Genomic DNA, 26,604 nt, shown 5'->3' on the forward strand with positions numbered 1-26,604 from the left:
TGTACTTTTTTTCCAAAAAAAGTGCGCTTGTAAGACCGCTGTGTAAATACGATGTGACAGAAAGTATTGCAACGATCACCACTTTATTGTCTTGGGTGTTAGAAAAAAAAATGTATAATGTTTGGGGGTTCTAAGTAATTTTCTAGCAAAAAAAAAAACTCTTTTGAACTTGTAAACAAATCTCAGAAAGAGGTTTGGCCCATAAGTGCTTAATTCGTTTGTAAAGTGCTGTGCAAACTGTTACTATATAAAATCTATGTAATAAAAATGATCATAATAAAAATGGAAGAGCCCATTTGAAATTGACAACTATGTACCACGTGCAGAATCTGTCTCCATAGCAACAATAACACTGACAGGCATGCCTAGAGAATGACAGACGCGGAAACTGTCCCGAGCCGCCAGGAGCAATCGATCGCCGATGTGATCGCTCGAACGCTGTCTCTTGGGCTGGGAGGGACTCCAGGGAGAGCAGAGAGTGAGAGAGGAAGATACAGACACAGTGCCGGAGGCAAACACTCAGGGACGGACACGGCACTCAGGAACAGGCTGTGACAGTCATTGGGAGGGGAACAGCCTGTCTGCAACAATATGAATCGGTTCAAGCCATCTAAATTCAAGAACTGCATCCCGAAGATCCCCAAAAAGGAGGTGAGGGGGTCTGTGATGGGTGACAGCAGTGTGGGGTGAATGCATTGGGAGGTGCATTGCACAGTCTCAGGAGTTCTGCCCTGACTTGCATTGCCATGTGTCATGAATGCAGCTGGGTGAGGGCAGGATGGGGTTAAACTTGTGCATTGGGGCGGGGCAAAGGGGCACCCATGGGTGAGCTCATTCATATGACCATATAAGGAGAATACACCTATGGAGGTGATCCCCGGCTCCTCACCTTCGGACCGATAGGATTTACACCCTATCGGTTTACGTAACAAATCGGTGCAGGGGGTGATAACCCATAGCAACCGCTAAGCATTGACTTTGCAGCAGACTGATCAGTTGCTATGAGTTACTGAACTCTGCACACAGTGCTGCTCGTCCTGCTTTACTGAATGCAGAGTCCCTCAGCTGACAGCTGGCGACCATTTACATTTGTACGGTGTGCCGACGCATGTTAGGCTCACGCCTGTGTGTTTTTTAGGCGTTTTTAGTTGCATGCTGCATCTCTGATGCGCTTTTATCAAGACGCACATTCGACGGAGTGCATCTAAAATGCATGTGAAACGCACAGCGCAGATGTGAACTGGCCATTAGGATCAGTTCACACAAAGGAAACGCAGTCCGGATGTGTTCCAGGTGCTTTTCTGCATGCACGTTTTTGATGCATTCCGGTGCGTTTTTGATGCAGTCCAGTGCTCACCCTCCCCCCCTTTTTTGTTAACCTTATAGCAAGAGTAAACCCACTGACATATTATTATTTTTAATTTTTTTTTCCAGACCTGAAAGCAAAACGCATAATGAGCTAGTATGCCGGGTATTGCAGCTCCGGCACTGTGAGTGGCCGGAGCCCCAATATCGTCACTCCCGCGCATGCACGCGGGAAATTTCTTTCCGGCAGGGTATGGCGTCTGCCAGGCTTTCAGCCGAGAATCCCGTGTGCACATGCCCCGCTGCAGTCAGTGGCTCATTGCGAGGGGAATAACTCCTAAACTATACAGTTTTTTTTTTACCTACAGGTAAGCCTTATTATAGGCTTACCTGTAGGTAAAAGTAAAAAAAAAAAGACTATACAACCACTTTAATGAGGAAGTAAACCATGATGGGTATCTTACGGGTATCGCTGCTCCGGCCACTCACAGCGCCAGAGCAGCGATGACGTCTCTCCCGCGCATGCGCACAGGAGCCGCCACTAATGGCATATCGCCGTTAGCAGTGGCATGCTGCTAACTAGGGATGAGCTCAGGCGTGTTTGCATGGAACACATGCAGAGCCCGCCAGGAAGTCGGCGCAGCGCTGCGCTAATCACAGGCAGGGAGACATTGCCCCGATGTGCGGCTGCAGAGAACGGGCAATGTCTCACTGCCTGTGATTAGCGCAGTGCTGCGCCAACCTCCATGCGAACACGCCTGAGCTCATCCCTACTGCTAACAGTGATAATGTGCCTGTGCGCCGCTGTGTAAGGCGCATGCACCATAGACAGCGGTGCCTGTCTTTTTTTTTTTTTTTATATATTTCCTAAACCGTGTAGGTTTAGGAGATATTTCTTGGACCTACAGGTAAGCCATAATCTAGGCTTACCTGTAGGTCAAAGTGGTTTGTAAGGGTTTACAACCACTTTAAGGGCCATGTCGCACCACATGCAGTCCAGTGCCTTTTTTTTCCTGCATCAAAAATGCATAGAAAGTAGGTTATATGGTTTTCAATGGCATAGTTTACACCAGTGCATTCCAGTTCCAGAAAAAAAAAGTAGAACATGCATTTTTACTGCACTGGAAAAAGCATCAAAAACTCACGGGAACGCACCTAAATGCACCAAAAACGCACTGGAACACCCATGTTCTTACTTGAGGTTAAGGGGGAAAAAGGGGGGAAAAATGCACTGGACTGCATCAAAAACGCATCAAAAACGCACCTGCAAAAAAGCATCTGGAGCACATCCGGCCTGCGTTTCTATGGTGTGAACTGCCCCTAAAAAAGGATAAGTGTAGTGCAGTGCATTTTTTGTGCGTCTCAGTGTGTTTTTGATGCGTTTTACAGCGTTCCAGTGCAGGAAAAATGCAGCATGTTCTACTTTTTTTTTTTTTTTTTTTTTTTTTTTTTTGAGGAACTGGAACTGCAAGCACTGCTGTGAACTATACCATGAAAACCATATACCCTACTTTCCATGGGTTTTTGATGCAGAAAAAAAGCACACTGGACAGCAGGCGGTGTGAACTGGCCCTTGGGCTGGATTCACACATATACATTTTTTTTTTGCATTTTGCAGATTTGCACTACAGTCCATGTAACATGGTTTCCTATGGAACATGTTCTGTAGTGCAAATCTGCAAAATGCACTAAAAATCCAGCCTAAGCGTAGACGTTCGCATGTGTCGGATTCAGGCGGTTAATTGAAATCAATAGACTTCTGAACCTCCGAAAGATTGGACAGGTCACTAAATTGTGCTGCAAATCCCCGTGGTGCATTGCTCTGCGCTGCTATGCATGTGTATTGCAGTGATAATAAAATGAACGTGTCAGTGCATGGAATGTGCATTGCAGTAATATGCACCTTCCTGCAGTTCATAGATGTAAATCAGCACTTCTGTGTATTTACATCATGTGATCGGCTACACGTTCCTGTGAGCTGTAGGTGGCGGTGTAAGCTGAGAGTTGTAGTTCCCCAGGAGCTCTACAGGTTATTAGGATGTCAGCGACTCTCATATATAGATAAGGGTTGTATAGTCAGGATCTATCACATGTTACGAGGAAGTGACTACGATAGGTGGAAGTAACTTATTTTATGTGAACTGTCCACAGGAAAGGTTACAGGGGACGTTTTAAACACACCTCTTTATTATGTACACCTTGCTAGTTCTGGGTTGGACCCCCTTTTGCCTTCAGAACTGCCTTCATTCTTCATGGCACAGATTCAACAGTGTTGGAAACATTCCTCAGAGATTTTGGTCCATAGTGACATGATAGCATTACGCAGTTGCTGCAGATTTGACGGCTGCACGTCCATGATGGGAATCTCCCGCTCCACCACATCCCAAATGTACTCTATTGGATTGAGATGTGGTGAGTGTGGAGGTCATTGGAGTACAGTGACCTCATTGTCAGATTCAAGAAACCAGGGGTGAGATGATTTGAGTTTTGGGACATGGTGCATTATCCTGCTGGAAGGAGCCATCAGAACATGGGTACACTGTAGTCATAAAGGGATGGGCATGATCAGCAATAATACACAGGAAGGCCGTGTTTTAAAAAACATAAGGACCGGCCTTGTTTTGAGATTTTGCTGCTTATGTGTTTAAAACATTTTTTTTTTTTGCTAGAAAATTACTTGGAACACCCAAACATTATATATAGAAGAATAAAATGGCGGTTGTTGCAATACTTTTTGTCACACTGTATTTGCGCAGCGGTCTTACAAGTGCACCTTTTTGGGAAAAAATTAACTTTTTTGAATAAAAAAATAAGACAGCAGTAAAATTAGCCCAATTTGTTTTTATATTGTGAAAGATAATGTTACGCAGAGTAAATTGATACCCAACATGTCACACTTCAAATTTACGCCCGCTCGTGGAATGGCGACAAACGTTTACCCTTATAAATCTCCATAGGCGACGTTTAAAAAATTCTACACTTTGCATGTTTTGAGTTATAGAGGAGGTCTAGAGCTAGAATTATTGCTCTCGCTCTACCGATCGCAGCGATACCTCACATGTGTGGTTTGAACACCGTTTTTATATGTTTAAAAAAAAAAATTGTCGCTTTTATTCCTTTTACAAGGAATGTAAACATCCCTTGTAATAGAAAAAAAGCATGACAGGACCTCTTAAATAAGAGATCTGGGGTCAAAAAGACCTAAGATTTCATATTTACACTAAAATGCAGTAAAAAATAAATAAAATTGTAATTTAAAAAAATCATTTACAAAAATTGTCCCTTTTAAGAGCTGTGGGCAGAAGCGACATTTTGACGTCGCTTCCGCCCAGCAATTGTATGGAGACGGGTGGAGGCCATCTTCCCCTCACTCGTCTTCATACTGAGCCATCGAGAAGACGCGAGCGCCTCCGCTGCTGACAACAGCTCCGGTAAGTGGCGGAGGGCATCGGATCGCGGCGGGGGGGGGGGGGGGGGTTCTCTCCCGCTATCGATAAAAGTGATTTTGTGGTGAATCCGCCACAGGGACCTCCTTTTATCTTGTAGCGGACCGCCATCTGAAGAGGGGGATACCAGGGTAATGGCAGCTAGCTGCTGCCATAACAACGATATCCTCCTTCAAACAGCCGCCGTAAAACAGTGGCGGTGGGTCCGTAAGTGGTTAAACGGTGCTCAACTGGTACTAAGGGGTCCAAAGTGCGCAAAGAAAATATCCCCCACACCATTACACCCCCACCACCAGCCTGATCCGGTGATACAAGGCAGGATGGATCCATGCGCTTTCATGTCGTTTACACCAAATTCTGACCCGACCAGATCTAGAAAGATCTTTAGTTGGAAAGATCATTCTCAGCTAATGGCCATGCAGCGTGCTGGAAATCTGTAGGCAGCCTTAGAACATGCAGAGTTCCCTCTAATTGGAACAGCGTGGCTTTTTCTTCTGCTGCTGCTGCTATGATAAATTTAGCCCAGTGGTCCTCTGTGCATTTTCAAAGCTTTTTGCACATTTAGGTGAACAATTGAGGGAAAAAAAAACTGAAATGAAAACTATTTATAGTCTGTGGTGTGTATCTAAAGGAGCCAATACACAGAAATGGAACCTGCAGCATGCAGACCTCCAGGAAATTCCCCGTCCTAAATATGTCTTTTATATGGAATGTTTGTCCTTAACCAGACCTAAAATATGCTGACATTATGCAAGTAAGCTTATGTATATAACTGTATTTCTACTGAGGGTGGCCGAAGATCTAATCATAGAAGAAATCACCGCTTACCCCTTCTGTACCTAATGCTAAATCTACAGGGCCTTGAAAAAGTATTCATACCCCTTGACATTGTCCACATTTTGTCATGTTACAACCAAAATGTAAATGTATTTTATTGGAATTTTATGTGATATGTGCCACTTTGTGTTGGTCTAATTGTGAAGGGGAAGGAAAATTTATAAATGGTTTTCAACATTTTTTACAAATAAATATGTGATAAGTGTAGTGTACATTTGTATTCAGCCCCCCTGAGTCAATACTTTGTAAAACCACCTTTCGCTGCAATTACAGCTGCAAGTCTTTCTGGGGATGTCTCTACCAGCTTTGTACATCTAGAGAGTGACATTTCTGGTCATTTATCTTTGCAAAATAGCTCAAGCTCTGTCAGATTGGATGGAGAGAGTCTGTGAACAGCAATTTTCAAATCCTGCCACAGATTCTCAATTAGATTTAGGTCTGGACTTTGACTGGGCGATTCTAACACCTGAATATGCTTTAATCTAAACCATTCCATTGTAGCTCTGGCTGTATGTTTAGGGTTGTTGTCCTGCTGGAAGGTGAACCCCCGCCCCAGTCTCAAGTCTTTTGCAGACTCTAATGCCATGTACACACGGTCGGACATTCCGACGACAAAATCCGTTCAGACGGATTTTGGCCCAAACTTGTCTTGCATACACACGGTCGCACAAAGTTGTAGGAAAATCCAATCATTCAGAACAAGGTGATATACAACACGTACAACGGGACTATAAAGAGGGCAGTAGCCAATAGCTTTCATCTCGTAATTTATTCTGAGCATGCGTGGCACTTTGTCCGGCGGAATTGTCTACACACCATCGGAATTTAAACTATCAGATTTTGTTGTCGGAAAATATTATAATTAATAGTTTTATTCTAAGATTGCCCTGTATTTGGTAACATCCATCTTCCCATCAACTCTGACCAGGTTCCCTGTCCCTGCTAAAAAAAAAAAAAAAGCATCCCCACAACATGATGCTGCCACCACCATGTTTCACATATGGTGTTTCCAGGGTGATGTGCAGTGTTAGTTTTCCGCCACACATAGTATTTTGCTTTTAAGACAAAAAGTTCAATTTTAGTCTCATCTGACCAGAGCACCTTCTTCCACATGTTTGCTGTGTCCCCCACATGGCTTCTCGCAAACTGCAAACAGGACTTCTTATGGCTTTCTTTCAACAAAGGCTTTCTTCTTGCCACTCTTCTATAAAGGCCAAATTTGTGGAGAGCACGACTAACAGTTGTCCTGTGGACAGATTCTGTCACCTGAGCTGTGGATCTCTGCAGCTCCTCCAGAGTTACCATGGGTATATTGGCTGCTTCTCTGATTAATGCTCTCCTTGCCCGGCCTGCCAGTTTAGGTGGACGGTCATGTCTTGGTATGTTTGCAGTTGTGCCATACTCTTTCCATTTTCTAAAGATGGATTGAACAGTGCTCCGTAAGATGTTCAAAGTTTTTTTAACCCTGCTTTAAGGCCTCATGCACACTGGACGTTAAAATAACGTTATTAAAATGTCAGTAGCTTTGCAGTGAGTTTTTCAACCTTTTTTCAGCATTTTTCAACATTTTTGCAATGGCATTTTTTAGCATTTATTAGCGGTTTTTCACCTTTTTTTTTTTTTTCTTGACGTGTCCCAGAAGATTGCAGGGAGGGAAAAGGAGAGGAGAACTTCTGCTCAAGGCGCCTAGGTGGTGGAAGTGGTAGCGGGGTACCTGTCAACTAGGTACCCCCCCCCCACTTTTGAGCGGAACTCCGCTTTGAAGGCAGATTTTCTTTTGTTTAAAAATATCAAACAAGTCATACTTTTTCTCTTCTCGGGTCCCCTGCCGATGCCTCTAAACCCCCTCCCTCCTGCATAGTGCTCCCATAGCAAGCAGGTTGCTATGGGGGCTCCCGAATCATGGCTCTGTGTGTCCCTTCACACACAGAGAGTGGCTTAGCCCGCCCCCGTTCTCTCATCATTGGCTCACTGGCTGTGATTGACAATAACAGGAGTTAAAGGCTACCACTGCTGTCTCAGACAATGAGGAGGGAGAGCCAAGACTTTCATGCACATCGCTGGATTGCTACCAGGCTCAGGTAAGTATTGGGGGGGCTGCCGCACACAGAAGTTTTTTTTACCTTCATACATGGCATGCATAAAGATAAAAAACCTTCACCCTTTACAACCACTTTAATGTTGCTAGGAGAAAGAGTCTGTTGTCATGCAGGAAAATGCACCAAAAACGAACGTACAAACGTTTTCATGCCATTTCATTAAAGTATATAGAGCCAAAAACAATAAAACATACTGTGTGCAAAAAAAATGCACTGGTGGAAAATGTGAACGTGAGCCATAGGAACCAATGTTAAATAGACTGTAATGCATTTTCACACCCTCCTTCTGGTTTTTTAGTTGATGGTGGGAGTGTCATGGTCTGGGGCTGAGTGCTGCCGGTGTTCTGCCTAATAGAGTCCGCCCATCAAATGGTGTCTGCTCCGTACTGCGCATGCGCAGTACGGAGCAGACGAAGCTTCGGAAAAACTCCGAAGCTGAACGGCGCCTGCGCCGTGAGTGGAGGTGGTAGCCCCACCATCCAAGCGGACATAGGGTTGTGAATTTTAGAGGGCCCCTCGCGGGCGAGCTTCGCTCGCCACGCTTCGGGCTCTGCCTCGCTCCGCTCGGCTCTTTTTTATTCTAACTCTATGTCCACTTGGATAGTGGGGATAGAACCTGGACTCACGGCGCAGGCGCCGTTCATCCTCGGCAATTTTCGGAATCTGTGTTCCTGTGTACTGCGCATGCGCAGTATGCAGGGGACACTATCTGATGGAGGACACTATTTTACAAGACACCGGCACTGGGGAGCTACAGTTCATTGAGGGAACCATGAATGCCAACATGTACTGGGACCTCCTGAAGCAGAGCATGATCCCCTCCCTTCGGAGACTGGGCCGCAGAGCAGTATTCCAACATAACAACCCCAAACACACCTCCAAGATGACCACTGCCTTGCTAAAGAAGCTGAGGGTAAATGTGATGGACTGGCCAAGCATGTCTCCAGACCTAAACCCTATTGAAAATCTGTGGGGCACCCTCAAACAAAAGGTGGAGGAGCGCACCAGCTCCGTGATGTTGTTATGGAGGAGTGGAAGAGAACTCCAGTGGCAACCTGTGAAGCTCTGGTGAACTCCATGCCCAGGAGGGTTAAGGCAGTGCTGGAAAATAATGGTGGCCACATAAAATATTGGGCCCAATTTGTAAGTTATCACGAAGGGGTGTACTCACTTTTGTTGCCAGCGGTTTAGACATTTAGACAGTTATTTTGAGGGGTCAGAAAATTTACACTGTTATACAAGCTGTACACTCACTACTTTACATTGCAGCAAAGCGTCATTTCTTCAGTGTTGTCACATGATAATATATAATAAAATATTTGTGTGAGGGGTGTACTCACTTTTGTGAGATACTGTAATTTGTTCATTTTTATTTGATAGGTTCCGGGCTGATTTATCAATGATCTATGTATTACGGGAATGCATGTAACGTGCATTGGTTGACACTTTGTGGTAGCATTCATTTTAAATAGCACCGCGGTGCACTAATGTTGTCGTACACACGATCGGACATTCCGACAACAAAATCCATGGATTTTTTTTTCCGATGGATGTTGGCTCAAACTTGTCTTGCATACACACGGTCACAGAAAGTTGTCGGAATTTCCGAACGTGAAGAACGCTGTGATGTACAACACATACGACAAGCCGAGAAAAATGAAGTTCACTTGCCAGTGCGGCTCTTCTGCGTGATTCTGAGCATGCGTCGAACTTTGTGCGTCGGAATTGTGTACACACGATCGGAATTTCCAACAACAGATTTTGTTGATGGAAAATTTGAGGTTTAGATCTCAAATTTTCTGTGACAGAAATTCGGATGGAAAATTTTCCATGGGAAAATCAGACCGTGTGTACGGGGCATAAGAGTGCATGTGCGAACTGACTTTTGAGGTATTTTGGTGCATTAGAAGCCCATTGATTTCAACAGGCTGCCTTACTGCAACATCCTAAGGGCCCATTCACACCTGAGTGTATCGTTTTTAGGCAGAAAATCGTGTTTTTTTTTTTTGTGAGATTTTTGCTGCGTTTTTTTATGGCATTTTGGCGTGATTTTATGCAGGTCAAAAGGTCACCAATGTAAAAAGCAGAACTTGTTTGAGCTTCAGACTTTTTTGAGCTTCTGGCTTCTGGCATTTTGGAGTGGAGATGTGAACCATCTCCATTGAGAATAATAGATTTTTTTTCCCCTCCAGAATCGGGCAGATTCAGGCGTTTTTGGAGCAGGAAGCAGATGACAAACATGATGTCCACAGATGATGATGAAACAAATGATAATTTTTCCTATTGGCTAATAATAAAAACGCCAAAGCTCAAAAACGCCAGAAAACGCTGCATAAAAACACCAATACGTGCGACGAAACGGCGGAAAAACACTCAAAACCGCTACGTTCAGGTGTGAATAGGGCCTCAGTGTGAGCTGTTGAGTCACAACAAAATAATATAGTATTAGTGAACGGTAGTTTAACCCTTTAACCCAGGGCAACAGATCCGCTTTTATTTGTGTGATTGCACTGAGCTGGTTTCTATGGGTTGCAGAACCCTGCAGATTTTTTTGCATAATAAATCTGGTAATATTTAGCTGTGCCTCCGCAGCTGTCGCTGGGTCCTCCCACTCACTTCCCACTTCTTCCGTTGGGGAACATGTGAAATCCTGGAGATGGTGCCAGTCATCTGCATACACAGTTCTACAGTATATTCTTTGGTATCAATCATATACAAGGAGTGCTGTTTCTGAGTATTGCACAGAACTGATGATTTCCGCTGTCTTGTTTGTTTGGAGCTGTCATAAGACTTTCATTTCCTCCCGTACTTCCTGTGCCTGTTGGCACGTTCAGCCGTATACATTGGCAGGGCTATCCTTATTACTGACTCAAAGGCAAGATTAATGGAAAGAGCTATGTGCATGTAAAGTTAGAATACTTATTACACCTGGTAACCCATAACTTTTCATCTAAAGAGGAACTACAGAGTCCAGCAAGTTTTGTCACTTGCATCCAGTGGTAAAACTTTTGGCAAGCTGTGCTAGAATAAGGAGGTTGCTGCTGTCCCTGAGCTTAGCTTCTGAAAATGCTAGGAGCCTAATGGGTGTTCAACCTGGGGCCCGCCAGCTGTTGTGGAACTACAAGTCTCAGGAGGCATTGCAGGCCGCTGACAGTTACAAGCATGATTTCCAAAGGCAGAGGCATGATGGGAATTGTAGTTCTGCAACAGCTGGAGCACCACAGGTTAAGCACCCATAAGTTAAAGTATAACTAAGGGCAAAACTTTTTTTGGATAGAATGGAGAGGGATAAGAACACCACCTGTCAGTTATTGCTGTCTGTGTCCCCATTATGGAGATTCACCCTCTCTATTTGTCCTGTATACCTGTATACCATTATCATTGAAAGTGAGCTATGACTAAGAACTACATTGAAGTGTGAAACGCGTTGGCTCCTGTCTGTTCCTGCTGTGGCTTGTATTTTTGTTCACAAGAATTTTTGAAAAAAAACGGCAAAAAAACTTTTTTGAGTGCGGCTGTCCAGATCTTCTACCTGTTTTTGAAATGAAAAGAAAATCCCAAATTTTAGGTTGTCCCAAAAAAAGCAACAGGGGATAATCTTCCAACAGGGACCTTTCTAGCAACCGGGGGGGGGGGGGGGGGGGGGATTTCCAAGAGATTTCTTTAATTTGCAGGGATATACTCGCACTTCCTGTTTGGCTATGGGATAGGAAGTGACGGGAAATCTCTTCAGTGGAACACAGATGGCGAAACGTTTTGCCTATAGTTCTACTTTAACCACTTTAACTCCAGAAGATTTACCCCCAATCCCCTTTATGACCAGGCCATTTTTTGCAATACGGCACTACTTTACTTTAATTGACATCTGCACAGTCGTGCGACACTGTACTCAAATAAAAATGTAAGTCTTTTTTTTCTCACAAATAGAGCTTTCGTTTGGTGGTATTTGATCACCTCTGCGGTTTTTATTTTTTGCACTATAAACAAAAAAAAACAGACAATTTTCATTTCTATTTTTTTTGCTATAAAACGTAAAAAATCTAATTTCTTCATAAATTTAGGCCAATATGTATTCTGCTACATATTTTTGGTAAAAAAATGACTATAAGCGTAATATTGATTGGTTTGTGCAAAAATCGTAGCTTCTACCAACTATGGGATATAGTTGAGGAATTCTTTTTTTTTTTTTTTTTCTAGTAATGGCAGTGATCGGTGACTTATAGCGCGACTGCAATATTGTGGCAGACAAGTTAGACACTTAAGCCCCATACACACTATCAGATTTTCTGGTGATTTTTGTCTTTAGATTTACCAAAAGGGCCTGCCTGATTGCATACAAATTGAAACTCCTAAGGTTTGACCTCATATTATATGGTTTTGGTAAATCTGAAGACGAAAATCTGATAGTGTGTATGGGGCTTAACTGACACTTTTTGGGAACCAGTGACACTAATACAGTAATCAGGGCTAAAAAAAAATGATATGCACTGTCACTGTACTGACACTGACTGGGAAGGGGCAAGCAAAGGGTTAACTGTGTGCCTAGCCAGTGCTTGTTTACTGTGTAGGAGGTGTTTTTACTATTATGGGAAGGCCTTGATCCATGTTCCCGCAGGAACACAGAATCAATGCCTTCTCTACTAACAGAACGGCGATCTGCCTTGTTTACATATAATGCATGTATAATCACAGCAGGAACGGCTCTCCGACGCACACATGCGTGCCTCAGACCCGGAAGGGCAGGATCCAGTACTAGGTGTGTGATCCTATGCAGCAGAGACACCTTCCTGCCATATATATAAGTTATACGGTCGGCAAGTGGTTAAAGCTGAACTCCAGATATGGATTGTATTGCATAGTTACATTGGTCCAGCTTGGATCAATGTTAGTATACATATGCCATACTTGTGGGACCGCTGCGGTAGTGGACAGTCATTGTAGTAGTCGCAGCTACTACAGCAAACTTCACTATTTGCCAGATCCATTTAGAGAAAAATGCAAGGCGTTTCGTGAATAGTACCGTGCCCAGTGAGCGACCCACAGTGGGTACTATGCACAAGGGCAGCCGAAACATGGAGGCATGGGACCCAGAGGACAGTAGCAATCATTTTAGTGGTAGCAACTGCTACAGTGATTTTCTGCTTCCAGAGAGTTCCTTCAGGTATGATATATGCATATTTACATGGTGTCCAGCTGGACCAATGTAACTACAGACAGTCCCCGGGTTATAAACATCTGACTTACATACAACACATACTTATAAATGGAGGGAGACAACAGGAAGTGAGAGGAAATCTCCCCCTCTCAAACCCGGGCACCCACTGCGCATAACGTGACAGGTCCCAGATGACTGTGCGGCACCGAGGGGAAGTGATGTCAACAGTCCGGGCAATGAAGGAGACAGACTACGAGGGACCCCCTAGCAACAGGCATTTTGCGGTGAGTAAAAAAAAATTTTTTCCCCAATTATTATTATTATTATTATTATTTTTTTTTTTTTTATGAATTTTAAGCACTTTTTTTTTTTTTTTTTTTTTTTTTTTTTTGGTGGCAACACCACTTTAAGAACAAACCTACATTACATCTTGTTTGTAACCCAGGGGACTGCCTGCATGCAATAAAATCCATACGTGGAGTTCAGCTTTAATTGACCTGGAAAAGTCATGCAGCTAGCAAAGTCAGAAATGTTCTGCATGCTTGTTCTGGGGTAGCAACTCAAAAACGATTGGAGCCAATGGATCAGTAAAGCAGCATGCTTAAAGCGGTAGTAAACCCGCACATTTTTTTTTTTTTTTTAAACCTGCAAAGCAAAAGGCATAATGAGCTAGTATGCACCGCATACTAGCTCATTATGAAATACTTACCTTAGAACGAGGCCCCGACATCTGGCCCGATCCACGCCGAGGGAGCTGACATGCTCCCTCTGCGTTTCTTCCGGGTATCGCGGCTCCGGCGCTGTGAGTGGCCGGGGCCGCGATATCGTCACTCCCGCGCATGTGCGCGGGAGATTTCAGTCCGGCCGGTCGGCCGCTGCCGGATTTTGACGGCGAGAACCCCCTTGTGCGCATGCGCCGCTGCCGCCAGCGGCGCATACCGAGGGGAATATCTCCTAAACCGTACAGGTTTAGGAGATATTTTTTTTACCTACAGGTAAGCCTTATTATAGAAGTTATATGAAGTTAAAAATTTGGGTATACAACCACACCAGAAGTCAGTGATGCAAACCTGTGTAATAATCTCTGCATAGATCAATTTACATAGAGATACATTTTTAATGCTTTTTAGACTTGTGTTGCTATGATTAGGCAATGGTGCTTGTTGTCCTCAAAGCCCAACTGAGCCTTCACACAATTGTTTCCCATGTTCCCTGGTCACACCTTACATGTGCGTTGTGTAAAAATGCAGCGTGTAAGTATTTTTACGTAGCGCAGCTCTCCACACCGCACCTCACCTTATTGAATTTTTACACAACCCAACGTATGTCACAGCATGTTAGTGAAGTGTGTGGTCTTTTTTTTTTATTAATTTTTTTTGTAATTTTAAATAGAGTAAAAAACAAACAAACAGCAGAGCCATGCATGCATTAAATCACCCCCCACACAGTGCATATGTGTGCATTATATGGAACTTAACGCATGCCGGCTGCTATGAACAGACCGGTAAAGAAATGTTTGTTATCCTTTACACATCTGCATCAGGAAAGAAGCTGCATGTTGTATTCCACAATGAGCGACCCTCCCTGGTTATGTCATCCTAAAGCCAAAAGCACAGGGAAAACCTAAAAAGGACAAAATAAGAGAAGCGTGTATTGTCTATTCATAATTTTAGCAAAACAGTATTCTATTTATTTAGCATATAGCATTTTATTTATGTTTTATGTTCTGTATTTTATTTTTTATTTTATTTTTTTTATATTGTGTAATTTTTTTTTCCTTCGTCTGCATTCCTTTGTTTTTTTTTTTTTTTCAGCCTTATTTGTCATATTTGTAAAAACACATTCTCAATTTTTTGTTTTGCAGTGAAGCTATTTTTCTGTTTTTTTATTTTTCTCCTCTGCCCTGTATAAATGATCCTCCATATTTAGTACTTTGTGGTTCCCTAATCAGGTACAAGTATGCTAGTGAATGCAGGGTCCTGGGTTTGGTAACACTAGTCCCAGTGATAATGGTCACTTAGACCCCTTTCACACTGATGCACTTTGTAGGCGCTACAGCTCTAAAAATAGCGCCTGCAAAGCGCCCTGAAAGAGTGGCTTCTGTCTCTCCAATGTGAAAGTTCAGAGGGCATTGACACTAGAGCGGTGCGCTGGCAGGACGCTAAAAAAAGTCCTGCTAGCAGCATCTTAGGAGCGGTGTATACACTGCTCCTTCACCACTCCTGCCCATTGAAATCAATGGGGCAGCACGGCTATAACGCCAGCATATCGCTTTGCGGTGGTTTTAACCCTTTTGCAGCTGATTTTTAACCCTTTCTCGGCCGCTAGCAGGGGGTAAAACTAAAAGCGCCCCTCTAGCGGCTGAATAGCGCCGCAAAATTGACACAAACACACCCACCGCCCCAGTGTGAAAAGTGCCTAAGACAAATAGAGAGTAAATCTCCCCTTTGGGGACACAGAGCAATAAAACACCCTTTTGATAACTACAATAAAGAAATTGGCTTTTAGGAAACGGTTGACGTTTTTTATGCTGCATTGGATTTCCATTTCCAGAATAAATTTGTTTTGGTTCATGGAATCGATGTATATGTAGCGGTACCCTCGTAGGGGCTGTTGAATGTTGTGGCCCACCTGTCATTCTGCCCAGCCCGGCATTCACTTCCCAATCACTTTGTGGACAATGAACAGTCCATATGTTTGTTTTTGTATTTTTATTGAGGGGTTTGAACTTGGACAGATATGGGGATATATGGGATGCCCAGTAGAACGAACAATTAGTTGATTGTGTCTCAATCATTTGGGACAATTTTATACACTTCACAGCTCCAGTCTTGCTTGTGGACTGTTTTTCTTTCTCCTGCACATGGTTAGGCCCAATACTGACTCAGTCAGGCCCTAGAAGAGTGATGGCGAGCCTTGGCACCCCAGATGTTTTGGAACTACATTTCCCATGATGCTCATGCACTCTGCAACTACATGGGAAATGTAGTTCCAAAGCATCTGGGGTGCCAAGGTTCACCATCACTGCCCTAGAAATTGCCATTTGCTGGCAGAGACCACAGGTAGCAAAAGAATAGGAAGTCTTTGTGTGCTTGGTGAACTACTGCTCCCAGTAATCCCTCTTCAGGCCCTGGCTGCATCTGCCCGACTCCACTGCCCGTGACATTGCAATCCTCACTGGCTCCATACCCAGCTCTGACTGTTTCCTCCCAGTCCTCTCTGGCATGCCTCTCCAGTCCTGCCAATAACACGTCACTCACCAGCCCTCCTGGCTGCACACACCGGTGGTTCCCCCCAGCAGTACTAGCACTTGCTGTCCTCTCTCTGACTCCTCCCTGTGCCTCCTGTTCAGATCCTTCATGCGTTCTTGAAGGGATCCATCCTCCACCAGAGTCCCATGCCCAAAGTCAACCAAACCCCCCCCCAGGATGGGTTGTGCCCTCAAAGGCCCCTGCCAGCCTAGCACTCCATCTTCAGTTCTTCCAGCCAACAACTCCTCCCCATCTGGGCTGACCCTGAGTATATCAAGGAGGCCTGCCCCCTGCCAATCCTAGTTGGGGATTGGTCAGGACTCCCTGAGACACCCCAGACAGCTCCACTTCTTCTCTTCCCCACCTCTCTTCTAGAATCCTCTAGAAGGAAAAGGGAGGTGACAGTGGAGTGATGCTATCTGTGAGTCACCAGCCTACTCTGAGCCACTCCCAGCCCACACAGATCAAAACAAACAGGTTACTAGTAAATTGGTTTGGTGGCTACATTTGTTTTAATTTTTTCTTTATTTTTACTTGGTAATCCTTCGGTGATAATCCCCACTCACTGTGCTGTATCCATGAAAAAACTGTATTTTTGTGCTTATTATTTTTCTGGAGCATTTCTTTATTGTTTTGTGCCTTTGGTGCTCTGATGTATTTGGAATCTGCTGATTCTGAATCTAAGTAATTGGGGTTTGAGCCACTGTTAGACTTGCCTTTGTGTTGTGGGTTTTCCCTCAATCCGTCAGCACTTTCTGAATCAACATACAGCATATACGGGTCTGTTTATTCATGCATGAATGTATGGAATCTAGGAAGGGACAGATGCAGCCTGTGTGGGTGGCTTTACAGTCCGGATACACAGCTGGAATGCAGATTAGTTGATGTTCTATCTGCGGTACGGATCACACACAATCCAGGACAAAATAATTACAAGGATGATGGAGAAAAGAAGCTCTTTTTTTATGAGACATTTGTGCTAAACTGACCCAATGAAAACAGATCTGACTCACAACATTTTTCTTAACAGATAACTGTACTTTAAAGCGGTATTAAAGAGGAAGTAAACTCTTCCACTCTGATGCTTCTTTTCATTTAGTCCATTATAATAAGTAATTATCAAACTATATAGCCACTGTAATCCAGCCCAAATCGCATATTACTTACTGTTTAACCACTTGCTTACTGGGCACTTAAACCCCCCTCAGTCCCAGACCAATTTTCAGCTTTCAGTGCTCTCACATTTTGAATGACAATTACTCAGTCATGCAACACTGTAACCAAATGATTTTTTTGTCCTTTTCTTCATACCAATAGAGCTTTCTTTTGGTGGTATTTGATCACCTCTCGGTTTTTTATTTTCTGCGCTATAAATGAAAAAAGACCGAAAATTTTGAAAAAAAATGAATTTTTCTTCGTTTCTGTGACAAAATTTAGCAAATTAGCAATTTTTCTTCATAAATTTTGGCCACAATTTATACTACTACACATCTTTGGTAAAAATAACCCAAATTTTTGCATATTATATGATCTGTGTGAAATTTATAGAGTCTACAAGCTATGGTGCAAATCATAAAGATTTGCAAAAAAAGATCACATCTGATGTACTAAGGCCTATCTCCATTCTTGAGACCCTAACAAGCCAGGAAAGTACAAATGCCCCCCAAATGACCCCTTTTTGGAAAGTAGACATTCCAATGTATTTAGTAAGAGGCATGGTTAGTTATTTTAAGTTGTCATTTTTTCCCATAATTCTTTGCAAAATTACGATATATATTTTTTTTTTTCACAAAATTTTCATTGTAATAGCTTATTTCTCCCACACGGAATGTGCATACCACAAATAACACCCCAAAATACGTTCTACTACTCCTCCTGAGTATAACGATACCAAATGTGTGAGACTTTTACACAGCCTGACCACATACAGAGGCCTAATTTTGAAGTAGCACCTTCAGGCATTCTAGGAGCATAAATTACACATTTCATTTCTCAACCACCTATTACAGTTTTGAAGGCCCTGGAACACCAGGGCAATGGAAACGTCCAGAAAATGACCCCATTTTGGAAAGCTAACACCCCAACGTATAATCTATGAGGCATAATGAGTCTTTTCAATGGTTCATTTTTTTCCAGAAGTTTTCGGAAAATGTGGAAAAAAATGAAAACGCATTTTTTTTTACACAAAGTTGTCCGTTTATAAGATATTTCCAACGCATAGCATTTACATAGCAAAAATAACACCCCAAAATACGTTCTACTACTCCTCCTGAGTATAACGATACCACATGTGTGAGACTTTTACACAGCCTGACCAAATACAGAGGCGCAACATGCAAGAAACACAGTCGGCGTTCCAGGGACACATAGCCTGCACATACCAAGAATTACACCCCCAAATACATTATGCTGAGCAAAGGGTAAAGAAAAGATTACCTGTGGTTTTAGAAGCGCAGTTGTCCACAGGAGGATATCACTGGTCCAGGCAGCAGGCAGGGACTTGGTCAGCAACAGCGAACACAGTTTTTCAGGCAGCAGGCAGGGATACTGTCCATATTACAGTCCAGGGTTAGTGCAGAGATGTCAGCAGTGCCAAAAATATTGGTCCTGGTAGTAGGCAGGTCCTTGTGGTGTGGTCAGTGCGGCATGATGGCAGTAAGTCCTACAGGCAGCAGACAAAAGTAGAGCCTCGTTCAGGACAGAATGGGGATAGGGGTGGAGGCTTCTCCCTCCCAAATCTCTTTGAAGCCTCCGAGTCTCCAGACCCTAATCTAGGAATAAGAAAACAAAGAAAATTGTTTTCTTCTTCCAGAAAAACTATACTGGAGCCCCTCACATATGTGAGACCCCGTGTTGAATCCCACTAGTCCAGTTGCAGAATACAAGATCAGTCCAAGAGGCAGGCAAATATCGTGGTCAAACAGTCCAAGGTCAGTTCCAGATCAGGCAGAGATATATACAGAATCGTTAGACAGAAGCATGGTCGAATAACAGTCCAGGGTCAGTTCCAGATGAGGCAGAGGTATGTACAGAATCGTTAGGCAGAAGCGTGGTCGAATAACAGTCCAGGGTCAGTTCCAGATCAGGCAGCGGTATGTACAGAATCGGCAGGCATAAGAGTGGTCAAATAACAAGCCAGGGTCCGTTACAGAGCAGGCAGTGGCATAAGGGGTGTGAAGGTGTATGAAGGCAGGAACTGAGGATTATGTTTACCATACTTCACTAAAAATTTATTGAAGTATGGTAACGCCGAAAACAGTCGCCTATACAGAGGCCTGGTTGGGAAGGACATTGTGCACAATAATAAGATGTGTCTCTTCTGACTCCTGCTTTGGTACACACCTTACATCTTTTTTGGCGTCTTTTGCCTGCTGGTGTGGGGGGAATTTTATCCGGAAAGTGGCGCTCGGAGAGTCGACTTACAACGTCTGATCTGATATTTTCTGGTGGGCCGTTTGGGAAAATAAGGGCTGTGAAAACTTCCTCCTGGTAGCCAAAGAAACGTTTGGGGTTTTGGGTGGCGTTGCTGTAAATTACTTATGAATTGTAAATGGCCAATTGAAAAAAATAAATTACTACTTTTTTGTACCAATGATATGTCCGTCTTGAGACCAGATATGGTTCCATCATTTGGTCGTTGAAGTCGACTCCTCCCATGAACAAATTATACTCTGAAATACATTTGGGTTTCTTTACGGGGCCATTCCTTCTGGGGATTTCTACGAAGGTATCGTTGTGGATAGAAGACAACATATACACATCCCTTCTGTCCCTCCACTTCACTGCCAGAACCTCCTTGTTTCTTAGACTTGCGGTTTCTCCTTTCCGCAGCTTCTTGTTCACCAGACTTTGAGGAAAGCCCTTCCGGGTTCTTTTTTACAGTGCCACATGCTGGCGTCTTCTTCCGGTGAAGGTTGTGGAACAGGGGCAGAGATGTGTAGAAGTTGTCTACATAGAGGTGGTAGCCTTTATCCAGTAGGGGGTATATGAGGTCCCAAACAATTTTTCCGCTGGATCCCAAATAATCCGGACAATTAGGGGGCTGTAGCTGGGTGTCCTTCCCTTCGTACACCTTGAAGGAATATGTGTACCCTGTGGCTCGGTCACATAATTTGTAGACCTTCACCCCATAGCGGGCCCTTTTGCTGGGCATAAATTGCTTCATCCTAAGCCTGCCACTAAATTTAATAAGGGACTCATCCACACATATGTGTTGGTCCGGGGTAAACAATTTGGGGAATATTTCAGAAAAATAATTTAGTATTGGTCGAATTTTGTAAAGGCGGTCAAAATTTGGATCATTTCGTGGAAGGCATTGGGAATTGTCACTGAAATGTAAGAACCTCAGGATCATCTGATACCTGGTTCTGGGCATTACCGCGGAGAAGAGCGGTGAGTGGTGGAGGGGGTGGGTTGACCAGTAGGTACGTAATTGGTTTTTTTTGTTGAGTCCCATATTAAATGTGAGGCCTAAAAAAAGCTTGAACTCCTCCACCGTTAGGTCTCTCCATTCGTAGGGACGGGCATAATAGGAGGTCGGATTTTGAAAAATAAATTGTTGTGCATACAGGTTGCACTGGGCCACAATTGACGCCAACATGTCCTCCGTAAAAATTAAATTAAAAAAATCGATGGGGCTAAAATTCTCCGTGTCCACCTGGACTCCTGGCTGGGCGGTGAAAGGGGGAACATTGGCCTCTCCTGAATTAGGAGGAAGCCACAAGGGGTTCTGAAGGGCATAGGGAAGGCCAGCATGGCTCCTAACCCTTTGGGGCTGAGATGACACCCCACTGGTACTTGGCCTTTCTTGCTGGTGGACGGCATTGCGGTGCTGGTGGACGGCATTGCGGTGCTGGTGGACGGCACTGCGGTGCTGGTGGACGGCACTGCCTCACTAGAACGCCTTCGCTTGATGGGCCGGATATCTTCCTCCTCGGATTCATCAGTCAGTGTTTCACTGCTGAGGACTGGCTCATAAGTTACGTCTTCAGAATCCGAATCCGAAAAGGAATCGGAAGAGGAGAGCTCCCCGTTGCTCTCGTCGGCCGCGGAAATAATTTGGTACGCCTCCTCAGCGGAAAAGACGCGTTTAGCCATTGTAGCACTGATGGGCACTGATGAGGTGGCACAGATGGGCGTTTTTGAGGTGGCACAGATGGGCGCTTTTGAGGTGGCACAAATGGACACTGATGGGTCGGCACAGATGTGCACTGATTTATTGCACAGATGTGCAGATTTGTTGCACGGATGTGCACTGATGAGGCGGCAGATGGGCACTGCTGAGGCGGCAGATGGGCACTGCTGAGGCGGCACAGATGGGCACTGCTGAGGCGGCACAGATGGGCACTGCTGAGGCGGCACAGATGGGCACTGCTGAGGCGGCAGATGGGCACTGATGGGTCGGCACAGATGTGCACTGATTTATTGCACGGATGTGCACTGATTTATTGCACGGATGTGCACTGCTGAGGTGGCAGATGGGCACTGCTGAGGTGGCAGATGGGCACTGCTGAGGCGGCAGATGGGCACTGCTGAGGCGGCAGATGGGCACTGCTGAGGCGGCAGAGATGGGCACTGCTGAATCGGCACAGATGGGCACTGCTGAGTCAGCAGATGGGCACTGATAGGTCGGCACAGATGTGCACTGATTTATTGCACGGATGTGCACTGATAAGGCAGCAGATGGGCACAGATGGGCACTGCTTAGGCGGCACAGATGGGCACTGCTGAGGCGGCACAGATGGGCACTGCTGAGGCGGCACAGATGGGCACTGCTTAGGCGGCACAGATGGGCACTGCTGAGGCACAGATGGGCACCGATTGGTACAGATGGGCACCGATTGGCACTGGCGGGCACTGGCGGGGCACTGGCGGGCACTGGTGGTGCACAGATGGAGTACTGGCGGTGCACAGGTGGGCACTGGCGGTGCACAGGTGGGCACAGGTGGGCACTGGCAGGGTAGATCTGGGCACTGGCAGGGCACTGGCAGGGTAGATCTGGGCACTGGCAGGGTAGATCTGGGCACAGGTGGGTTTTTTATCAGTTTACTGTCACTTTTACACTCACAAACACCTTCGGTCTCCTCACACGCTATCGCTGTGTGAGGAGACACGTTCGGCAATGGGTGATGATCTCATTTGTTTACATTTGAGATCATCACCCATTGGAGGAGGCGATCGCGCTGTAAACTGCCGCTGTGATTGGCCGTTTACAGCGATCTGTGATTGGCTGTGTCCAGCGGACACGGCCAACACAGATTTTCCCCGATGCGCGCTCCCGGGAGCGCGCGGGGAACTCTTAAAGGGGACTACGTCAATAGACGTAGTCCCGGAAATTGAGATCCGCGCTATACACGTCTTTTTACTATAGCGCGGATCTCAAGTGGTTAAAGAAACTTTAAAAAACTTGTTTCCTGGGGTTAGGCAGTGCCATCTTAAGTATTGTTTTCTGAGTCCACAGTGGAGTGTATTTCCGCCCTTACATTGAGCACTTCCTGTACTTTTAACCAAGCCTCCTTCTCAATCCAATGTTTCTATGGCAACCCTCCTTCCCTGTCCATAGCTGACTTGTTTTATTTCCTAGTATTTACTTATGCTGATTATCTAGTGTTTGCCTGTGTGATACCAGTCTTATCAGCTTCAGCTGATAAGACTGCAGTAATGCTGTCTGATGCCCTGGTTTACACTGCATGTTAAGTCACATGGGGTGTAGGAGGAAGCTCTGAATGATTCTGCAGTCTCCTGGGATTTCAGTGTTGTGTGCCTTAGGAAGTCCTGGTAATAGATAGACAAGTACACAGAGTGTGCCGTAAATCAGGGGAGATCTGGGCATGCTCCGTGACATCATTCTAAAGAACAAAAATGATTACAACAATACTATGCAAGTAAGGAGATATCTACAAGCAGTCTTCATTAGGGGTTTTTAATGCTGATTTACATGGGACAAAGTTGTGGGGGAGAGTTTACAACCACTTTAAACTCATATTTTGAAAAACTCTTGACTGGCAGAGTTTTTATGATAGAAAAGTCCCTAGTGGCCTGTTCTGTTATAAATGCTTCCCTCTGCCTGTCAGCGGTAATGTACTCTGAGCTGTGCAGCTCAGAGTACATTTATGGCACTACTCTGTGCCGTGATAAAGTGACTCCCATGCGCATGCAAACCTGGAAGGAAGAACAGGAGCGCAGTGCTGGAGGGCATCCTTTGACACGTAAGTCTTATGCCCCGTGCACATGATCGGACATTCAGACAACAAAATCTATGTATTTTTTCCGACAGATGTTGGCTCAAACTTGTCTTGCATACACACGATCACACAAAGTTGTTCGGAAATTGCGAAAGTCGAGAATGCGGTGACGTACAACACGTTACGACGAGCTAAGAAAAATGAAGTTCAATAGCCAGTGAGGCTCTTCTGCTTGATTCCGAGCATGGGTGGAACTTTGTGCGTCGGAATTGTGTACACACGACTGGAATTTCTGACAAAGGATTTTGTTGTTGGAAAATTTGAGATCCAGATCTCAAATTTTGTTTGACGGAAATTCCGATGGAAAATGTCCAATGGAGCCTACACACGGTGGGAATTTACAACAAAAGGCTCCCGTCGAACATTTTCCGTCGGAAAATCCTACCGTGTGTACGCGGCATTAGTATGCAGTGCATACTGGCACATTATGGCATAAACCCGAAGAGGGCTGTTTAAAAAACAAAAAAACAAAAAAAAGTTATGTAATTCCACTTTAAGAGACATTGACTTTTTAATATGCCCACGTTCACCAAGTAACTTTACAAATACAACCCATTACTCTGCTTATTGCTTTCCATGTACTTTGAGGGCTGTCATCACGTTCAACATCGCATTACATTACATAAGGCTTGTCTGCATCTGCACAGTAACCACAGATAAGTACTGAGATCAAGGAAGGCATTTGCTGCACATACCTGTTTGATAGGGCCCATTCAAACCATCCATTTACAGTAAAATATACGTATAGAGATATGATATTGATGTAGAACACAGTAATGCACCAAGCAGCACTGGAAGGCCAATTATTTATAATGCATCTACAAACTACACTTCGGCTACAGCACAAGGCACTATAATACCGACTTTGCATTGTAGTGCACTGCAGTGAAAAGGAAATGGAACAGGGGTGATTGGGGCCCACTGAGAATGGATGAGCTGTGGTAATGCAGTGCTCTGCATCTCATTATATAATGCATGGGGGCACATGTCTCACCTCAACTTACATTCATGTTAGCAGGCCATTAATCACTTTATTGTCAGAAGGCAGTAAGTATACTGTCTATGTTGTACTGCACTCGTGTAGTCAGTGGAGATCACAAACTGCTAATCTGGCAACCCTATACCATACCTCCCAACGTTTTGTGATGGGAATGAGGGACACCTACTAGCAAACGTATGTAGGCATAGGACACGCCCCCTAAATGAGAATTAACCAAAAAAAAAAAAAGGTTAATTAAATCCACACTGGCTTTTTTTTTTACCACTATTAATCCTTTATATTGGCTTTTAAATTTTACAAATGCAGCAATTTAGAAATTGGATGAAAGGCTTAGCACTGGGAAATTTTTGAAAGATTAAAAGTGCATTTTATATGCATCTGTATGGATCTTGACCAAAATGAGGGACAAATGAGGAGGAATGAGGGACAGAGGGGCATTGCTCTAAATCAGGGACAGTTCCTCCAAATCCAGGACAGTTGGGAGCTATGCTGTACACTCAATGAAGGAAGAAATTGGCTGCACACTGACGGGATTGAAGTCCATTTATTGAATATTCCATGCAAACAATGACACACATTACAGTTGTAGTAGCCGGTACAGAGGTGGACTCGTTTCGCACAGCTACACTGTGCTTAATCAACAGGATGAGTAAGCATTTCAGCATTTCAGAATGTGGAAGATGTGTCTTCTGTAGAAGACTTGCATTCAGGATCCTAAACACCGATACCATATAGTACATCATTCAGCCTCATCTATCTGCCATAAACTTTGACAGGCTGCCTTCAGCAGGACTGGCATCCGCACCTGTCCCTCCCAGGTGCCCTGCAACTGAAAAGCCCAGTCTGCAGGGCGCCTTATAATTATGTTAAAAATGGCTTTTATGTTTTTTGTATTTTTTTTTTTAACAGAGGAAGCTATTATGGCTTTAAGGTGGATTTATCCTCTAATACAGCGCATGCAATAAAAAGAAACTCCAGCTCCAGGAACTGCAGTAGTTTTAAAAATCGTCTGTCTTGCAAAAGGTTGAGTCCATTGAATGAAGTGTATGCTACCTCATGAACGTATATCTCTTTTATTGCCTTTCTTTTATATATAATATAATATATATATTCTTAGATAAAAGGAATGGCCTTCAGTCTGTAAATGAGGGAAGTTTAACCACTTAAAGCGGAGTTCCACCCATAAAATAAACTTTAAATTATTCAGCAGCAATAAACATAACCAACAACATTTGTAAATGTATTTATTTTCTTTTTTTACTTACTTTTTCATGCCTGTTACTATGTGGTCCCTTGTAATCTGCCCCTTTCTCTTTGCGGCACCTGACGTAATTTCCCTCAGTGCCTGTGCTCGCTAGTGCTCCTGGGAGATGTGTGTCCTCACTTCCCAGGAGTCAGTGGGCAGTGCTGAGGACTAGAATCGTGGTATTTCAAAACCAAAAGTGACCCGGGCAAGGGTGGTTTATCTTCGTTGCCATCACAACGGGGCGGGCACTCCCGACGACGACGCCCATTGTGATGGCAACCTGTGAAGTTTCCTGCGCCTCTATGTGCTCTTACTATGCATCTGCGAGAAGGGGGGGGGTGCATGCTGGGAATACAGCAGCACCGTATCTCGGAAGTTTATGCTTGTGGGCTTCACCTGCCCACAAGTAAGATGGGAATGCCCGAGCAGGATGGATCAAAGGTAACTTTTTAAATAAGATATTAATAAATGGTGCCCTAATGACAAGACTAACCAATGGTAAATCTACATTATGTAATAGTAAGAGATTTAAAAAAATTAAAAATAAAATTAATATATATGATTGGAACTCCACTTTAAAGACTAATGCACGGTCGGACATTCCGACGACAAAGTCCGTCTGATTTCTTTTCCGAGGGATTTTGGCCCAAACTTGTCTTGCATACACAGACTTGCACAAAGTTGTCGGGAAATCTGATCGTTCAGAACAAGGTGACGTAAACCACGTACGACGGGACTATAAACGGGCCAGTAGCCAATAGCTTTCATCTCGAAATTTATTCTGAGCATGCGTGGCACTTTGTCCATCGGAATTGTCTACACACGATCGGAATTTAAATTATCGGATTTTGTTGTCGGAAAATCTTAGATCCTGCTCTCAAACTTTGTGTGTCGGAAATTCCGATGGAAAAAGTCCGATCGCACATTTTCCGTTGGAAAGTCCGACCATGTGTACAGGGCATAAACCTTTTTCTGACACTTGTTGGTTTGAAGTTAAAATCATTATCTTTTGCTAGAAAAT

At 44.2% G+C, this 26,604-nt stretch overlaps 1 protein-coding gene across 1 annotated transcript in view; it reads left to right on the forward strand.

Moving 5' to 3' along the window:
• Positions 1-421: 421 nt before the first annotated feature.
• Positions 422-26,604, forward strand: part of CORO7 (coronin 7) — a 304,349-nt gene continuing 278,166 nt past the window's right edge. The window contains exon 1 of the mRNA XM_077449252.1: positions 422-651. Within this exon, the coding sequence (XP_077305378.1) occupies positions 592-651 (60 nt within the window). The 5' untranslated portion in view covers positions 422-591. The remainder of the gene's footprint in view (positions 652-26,604) is intronic.

The sequence above is a fragment of the Lithobates pipiens genome, unplaced genomic scaffold, assembly GCF_037356315.1.
Source record: "Lithobates pipiens isolate NorthernLeopardFrog02 unplaced genomic scaffold, aLitPip1_a1.2 Scaffold_22, whole genome shotgun sequence".
Classification (NCBI taxonomy): Eukaryota; Metazoa; Chordata; class Amphibia; order Anura; family Ranidae; genus Lithobates; species Lithobates pipiens.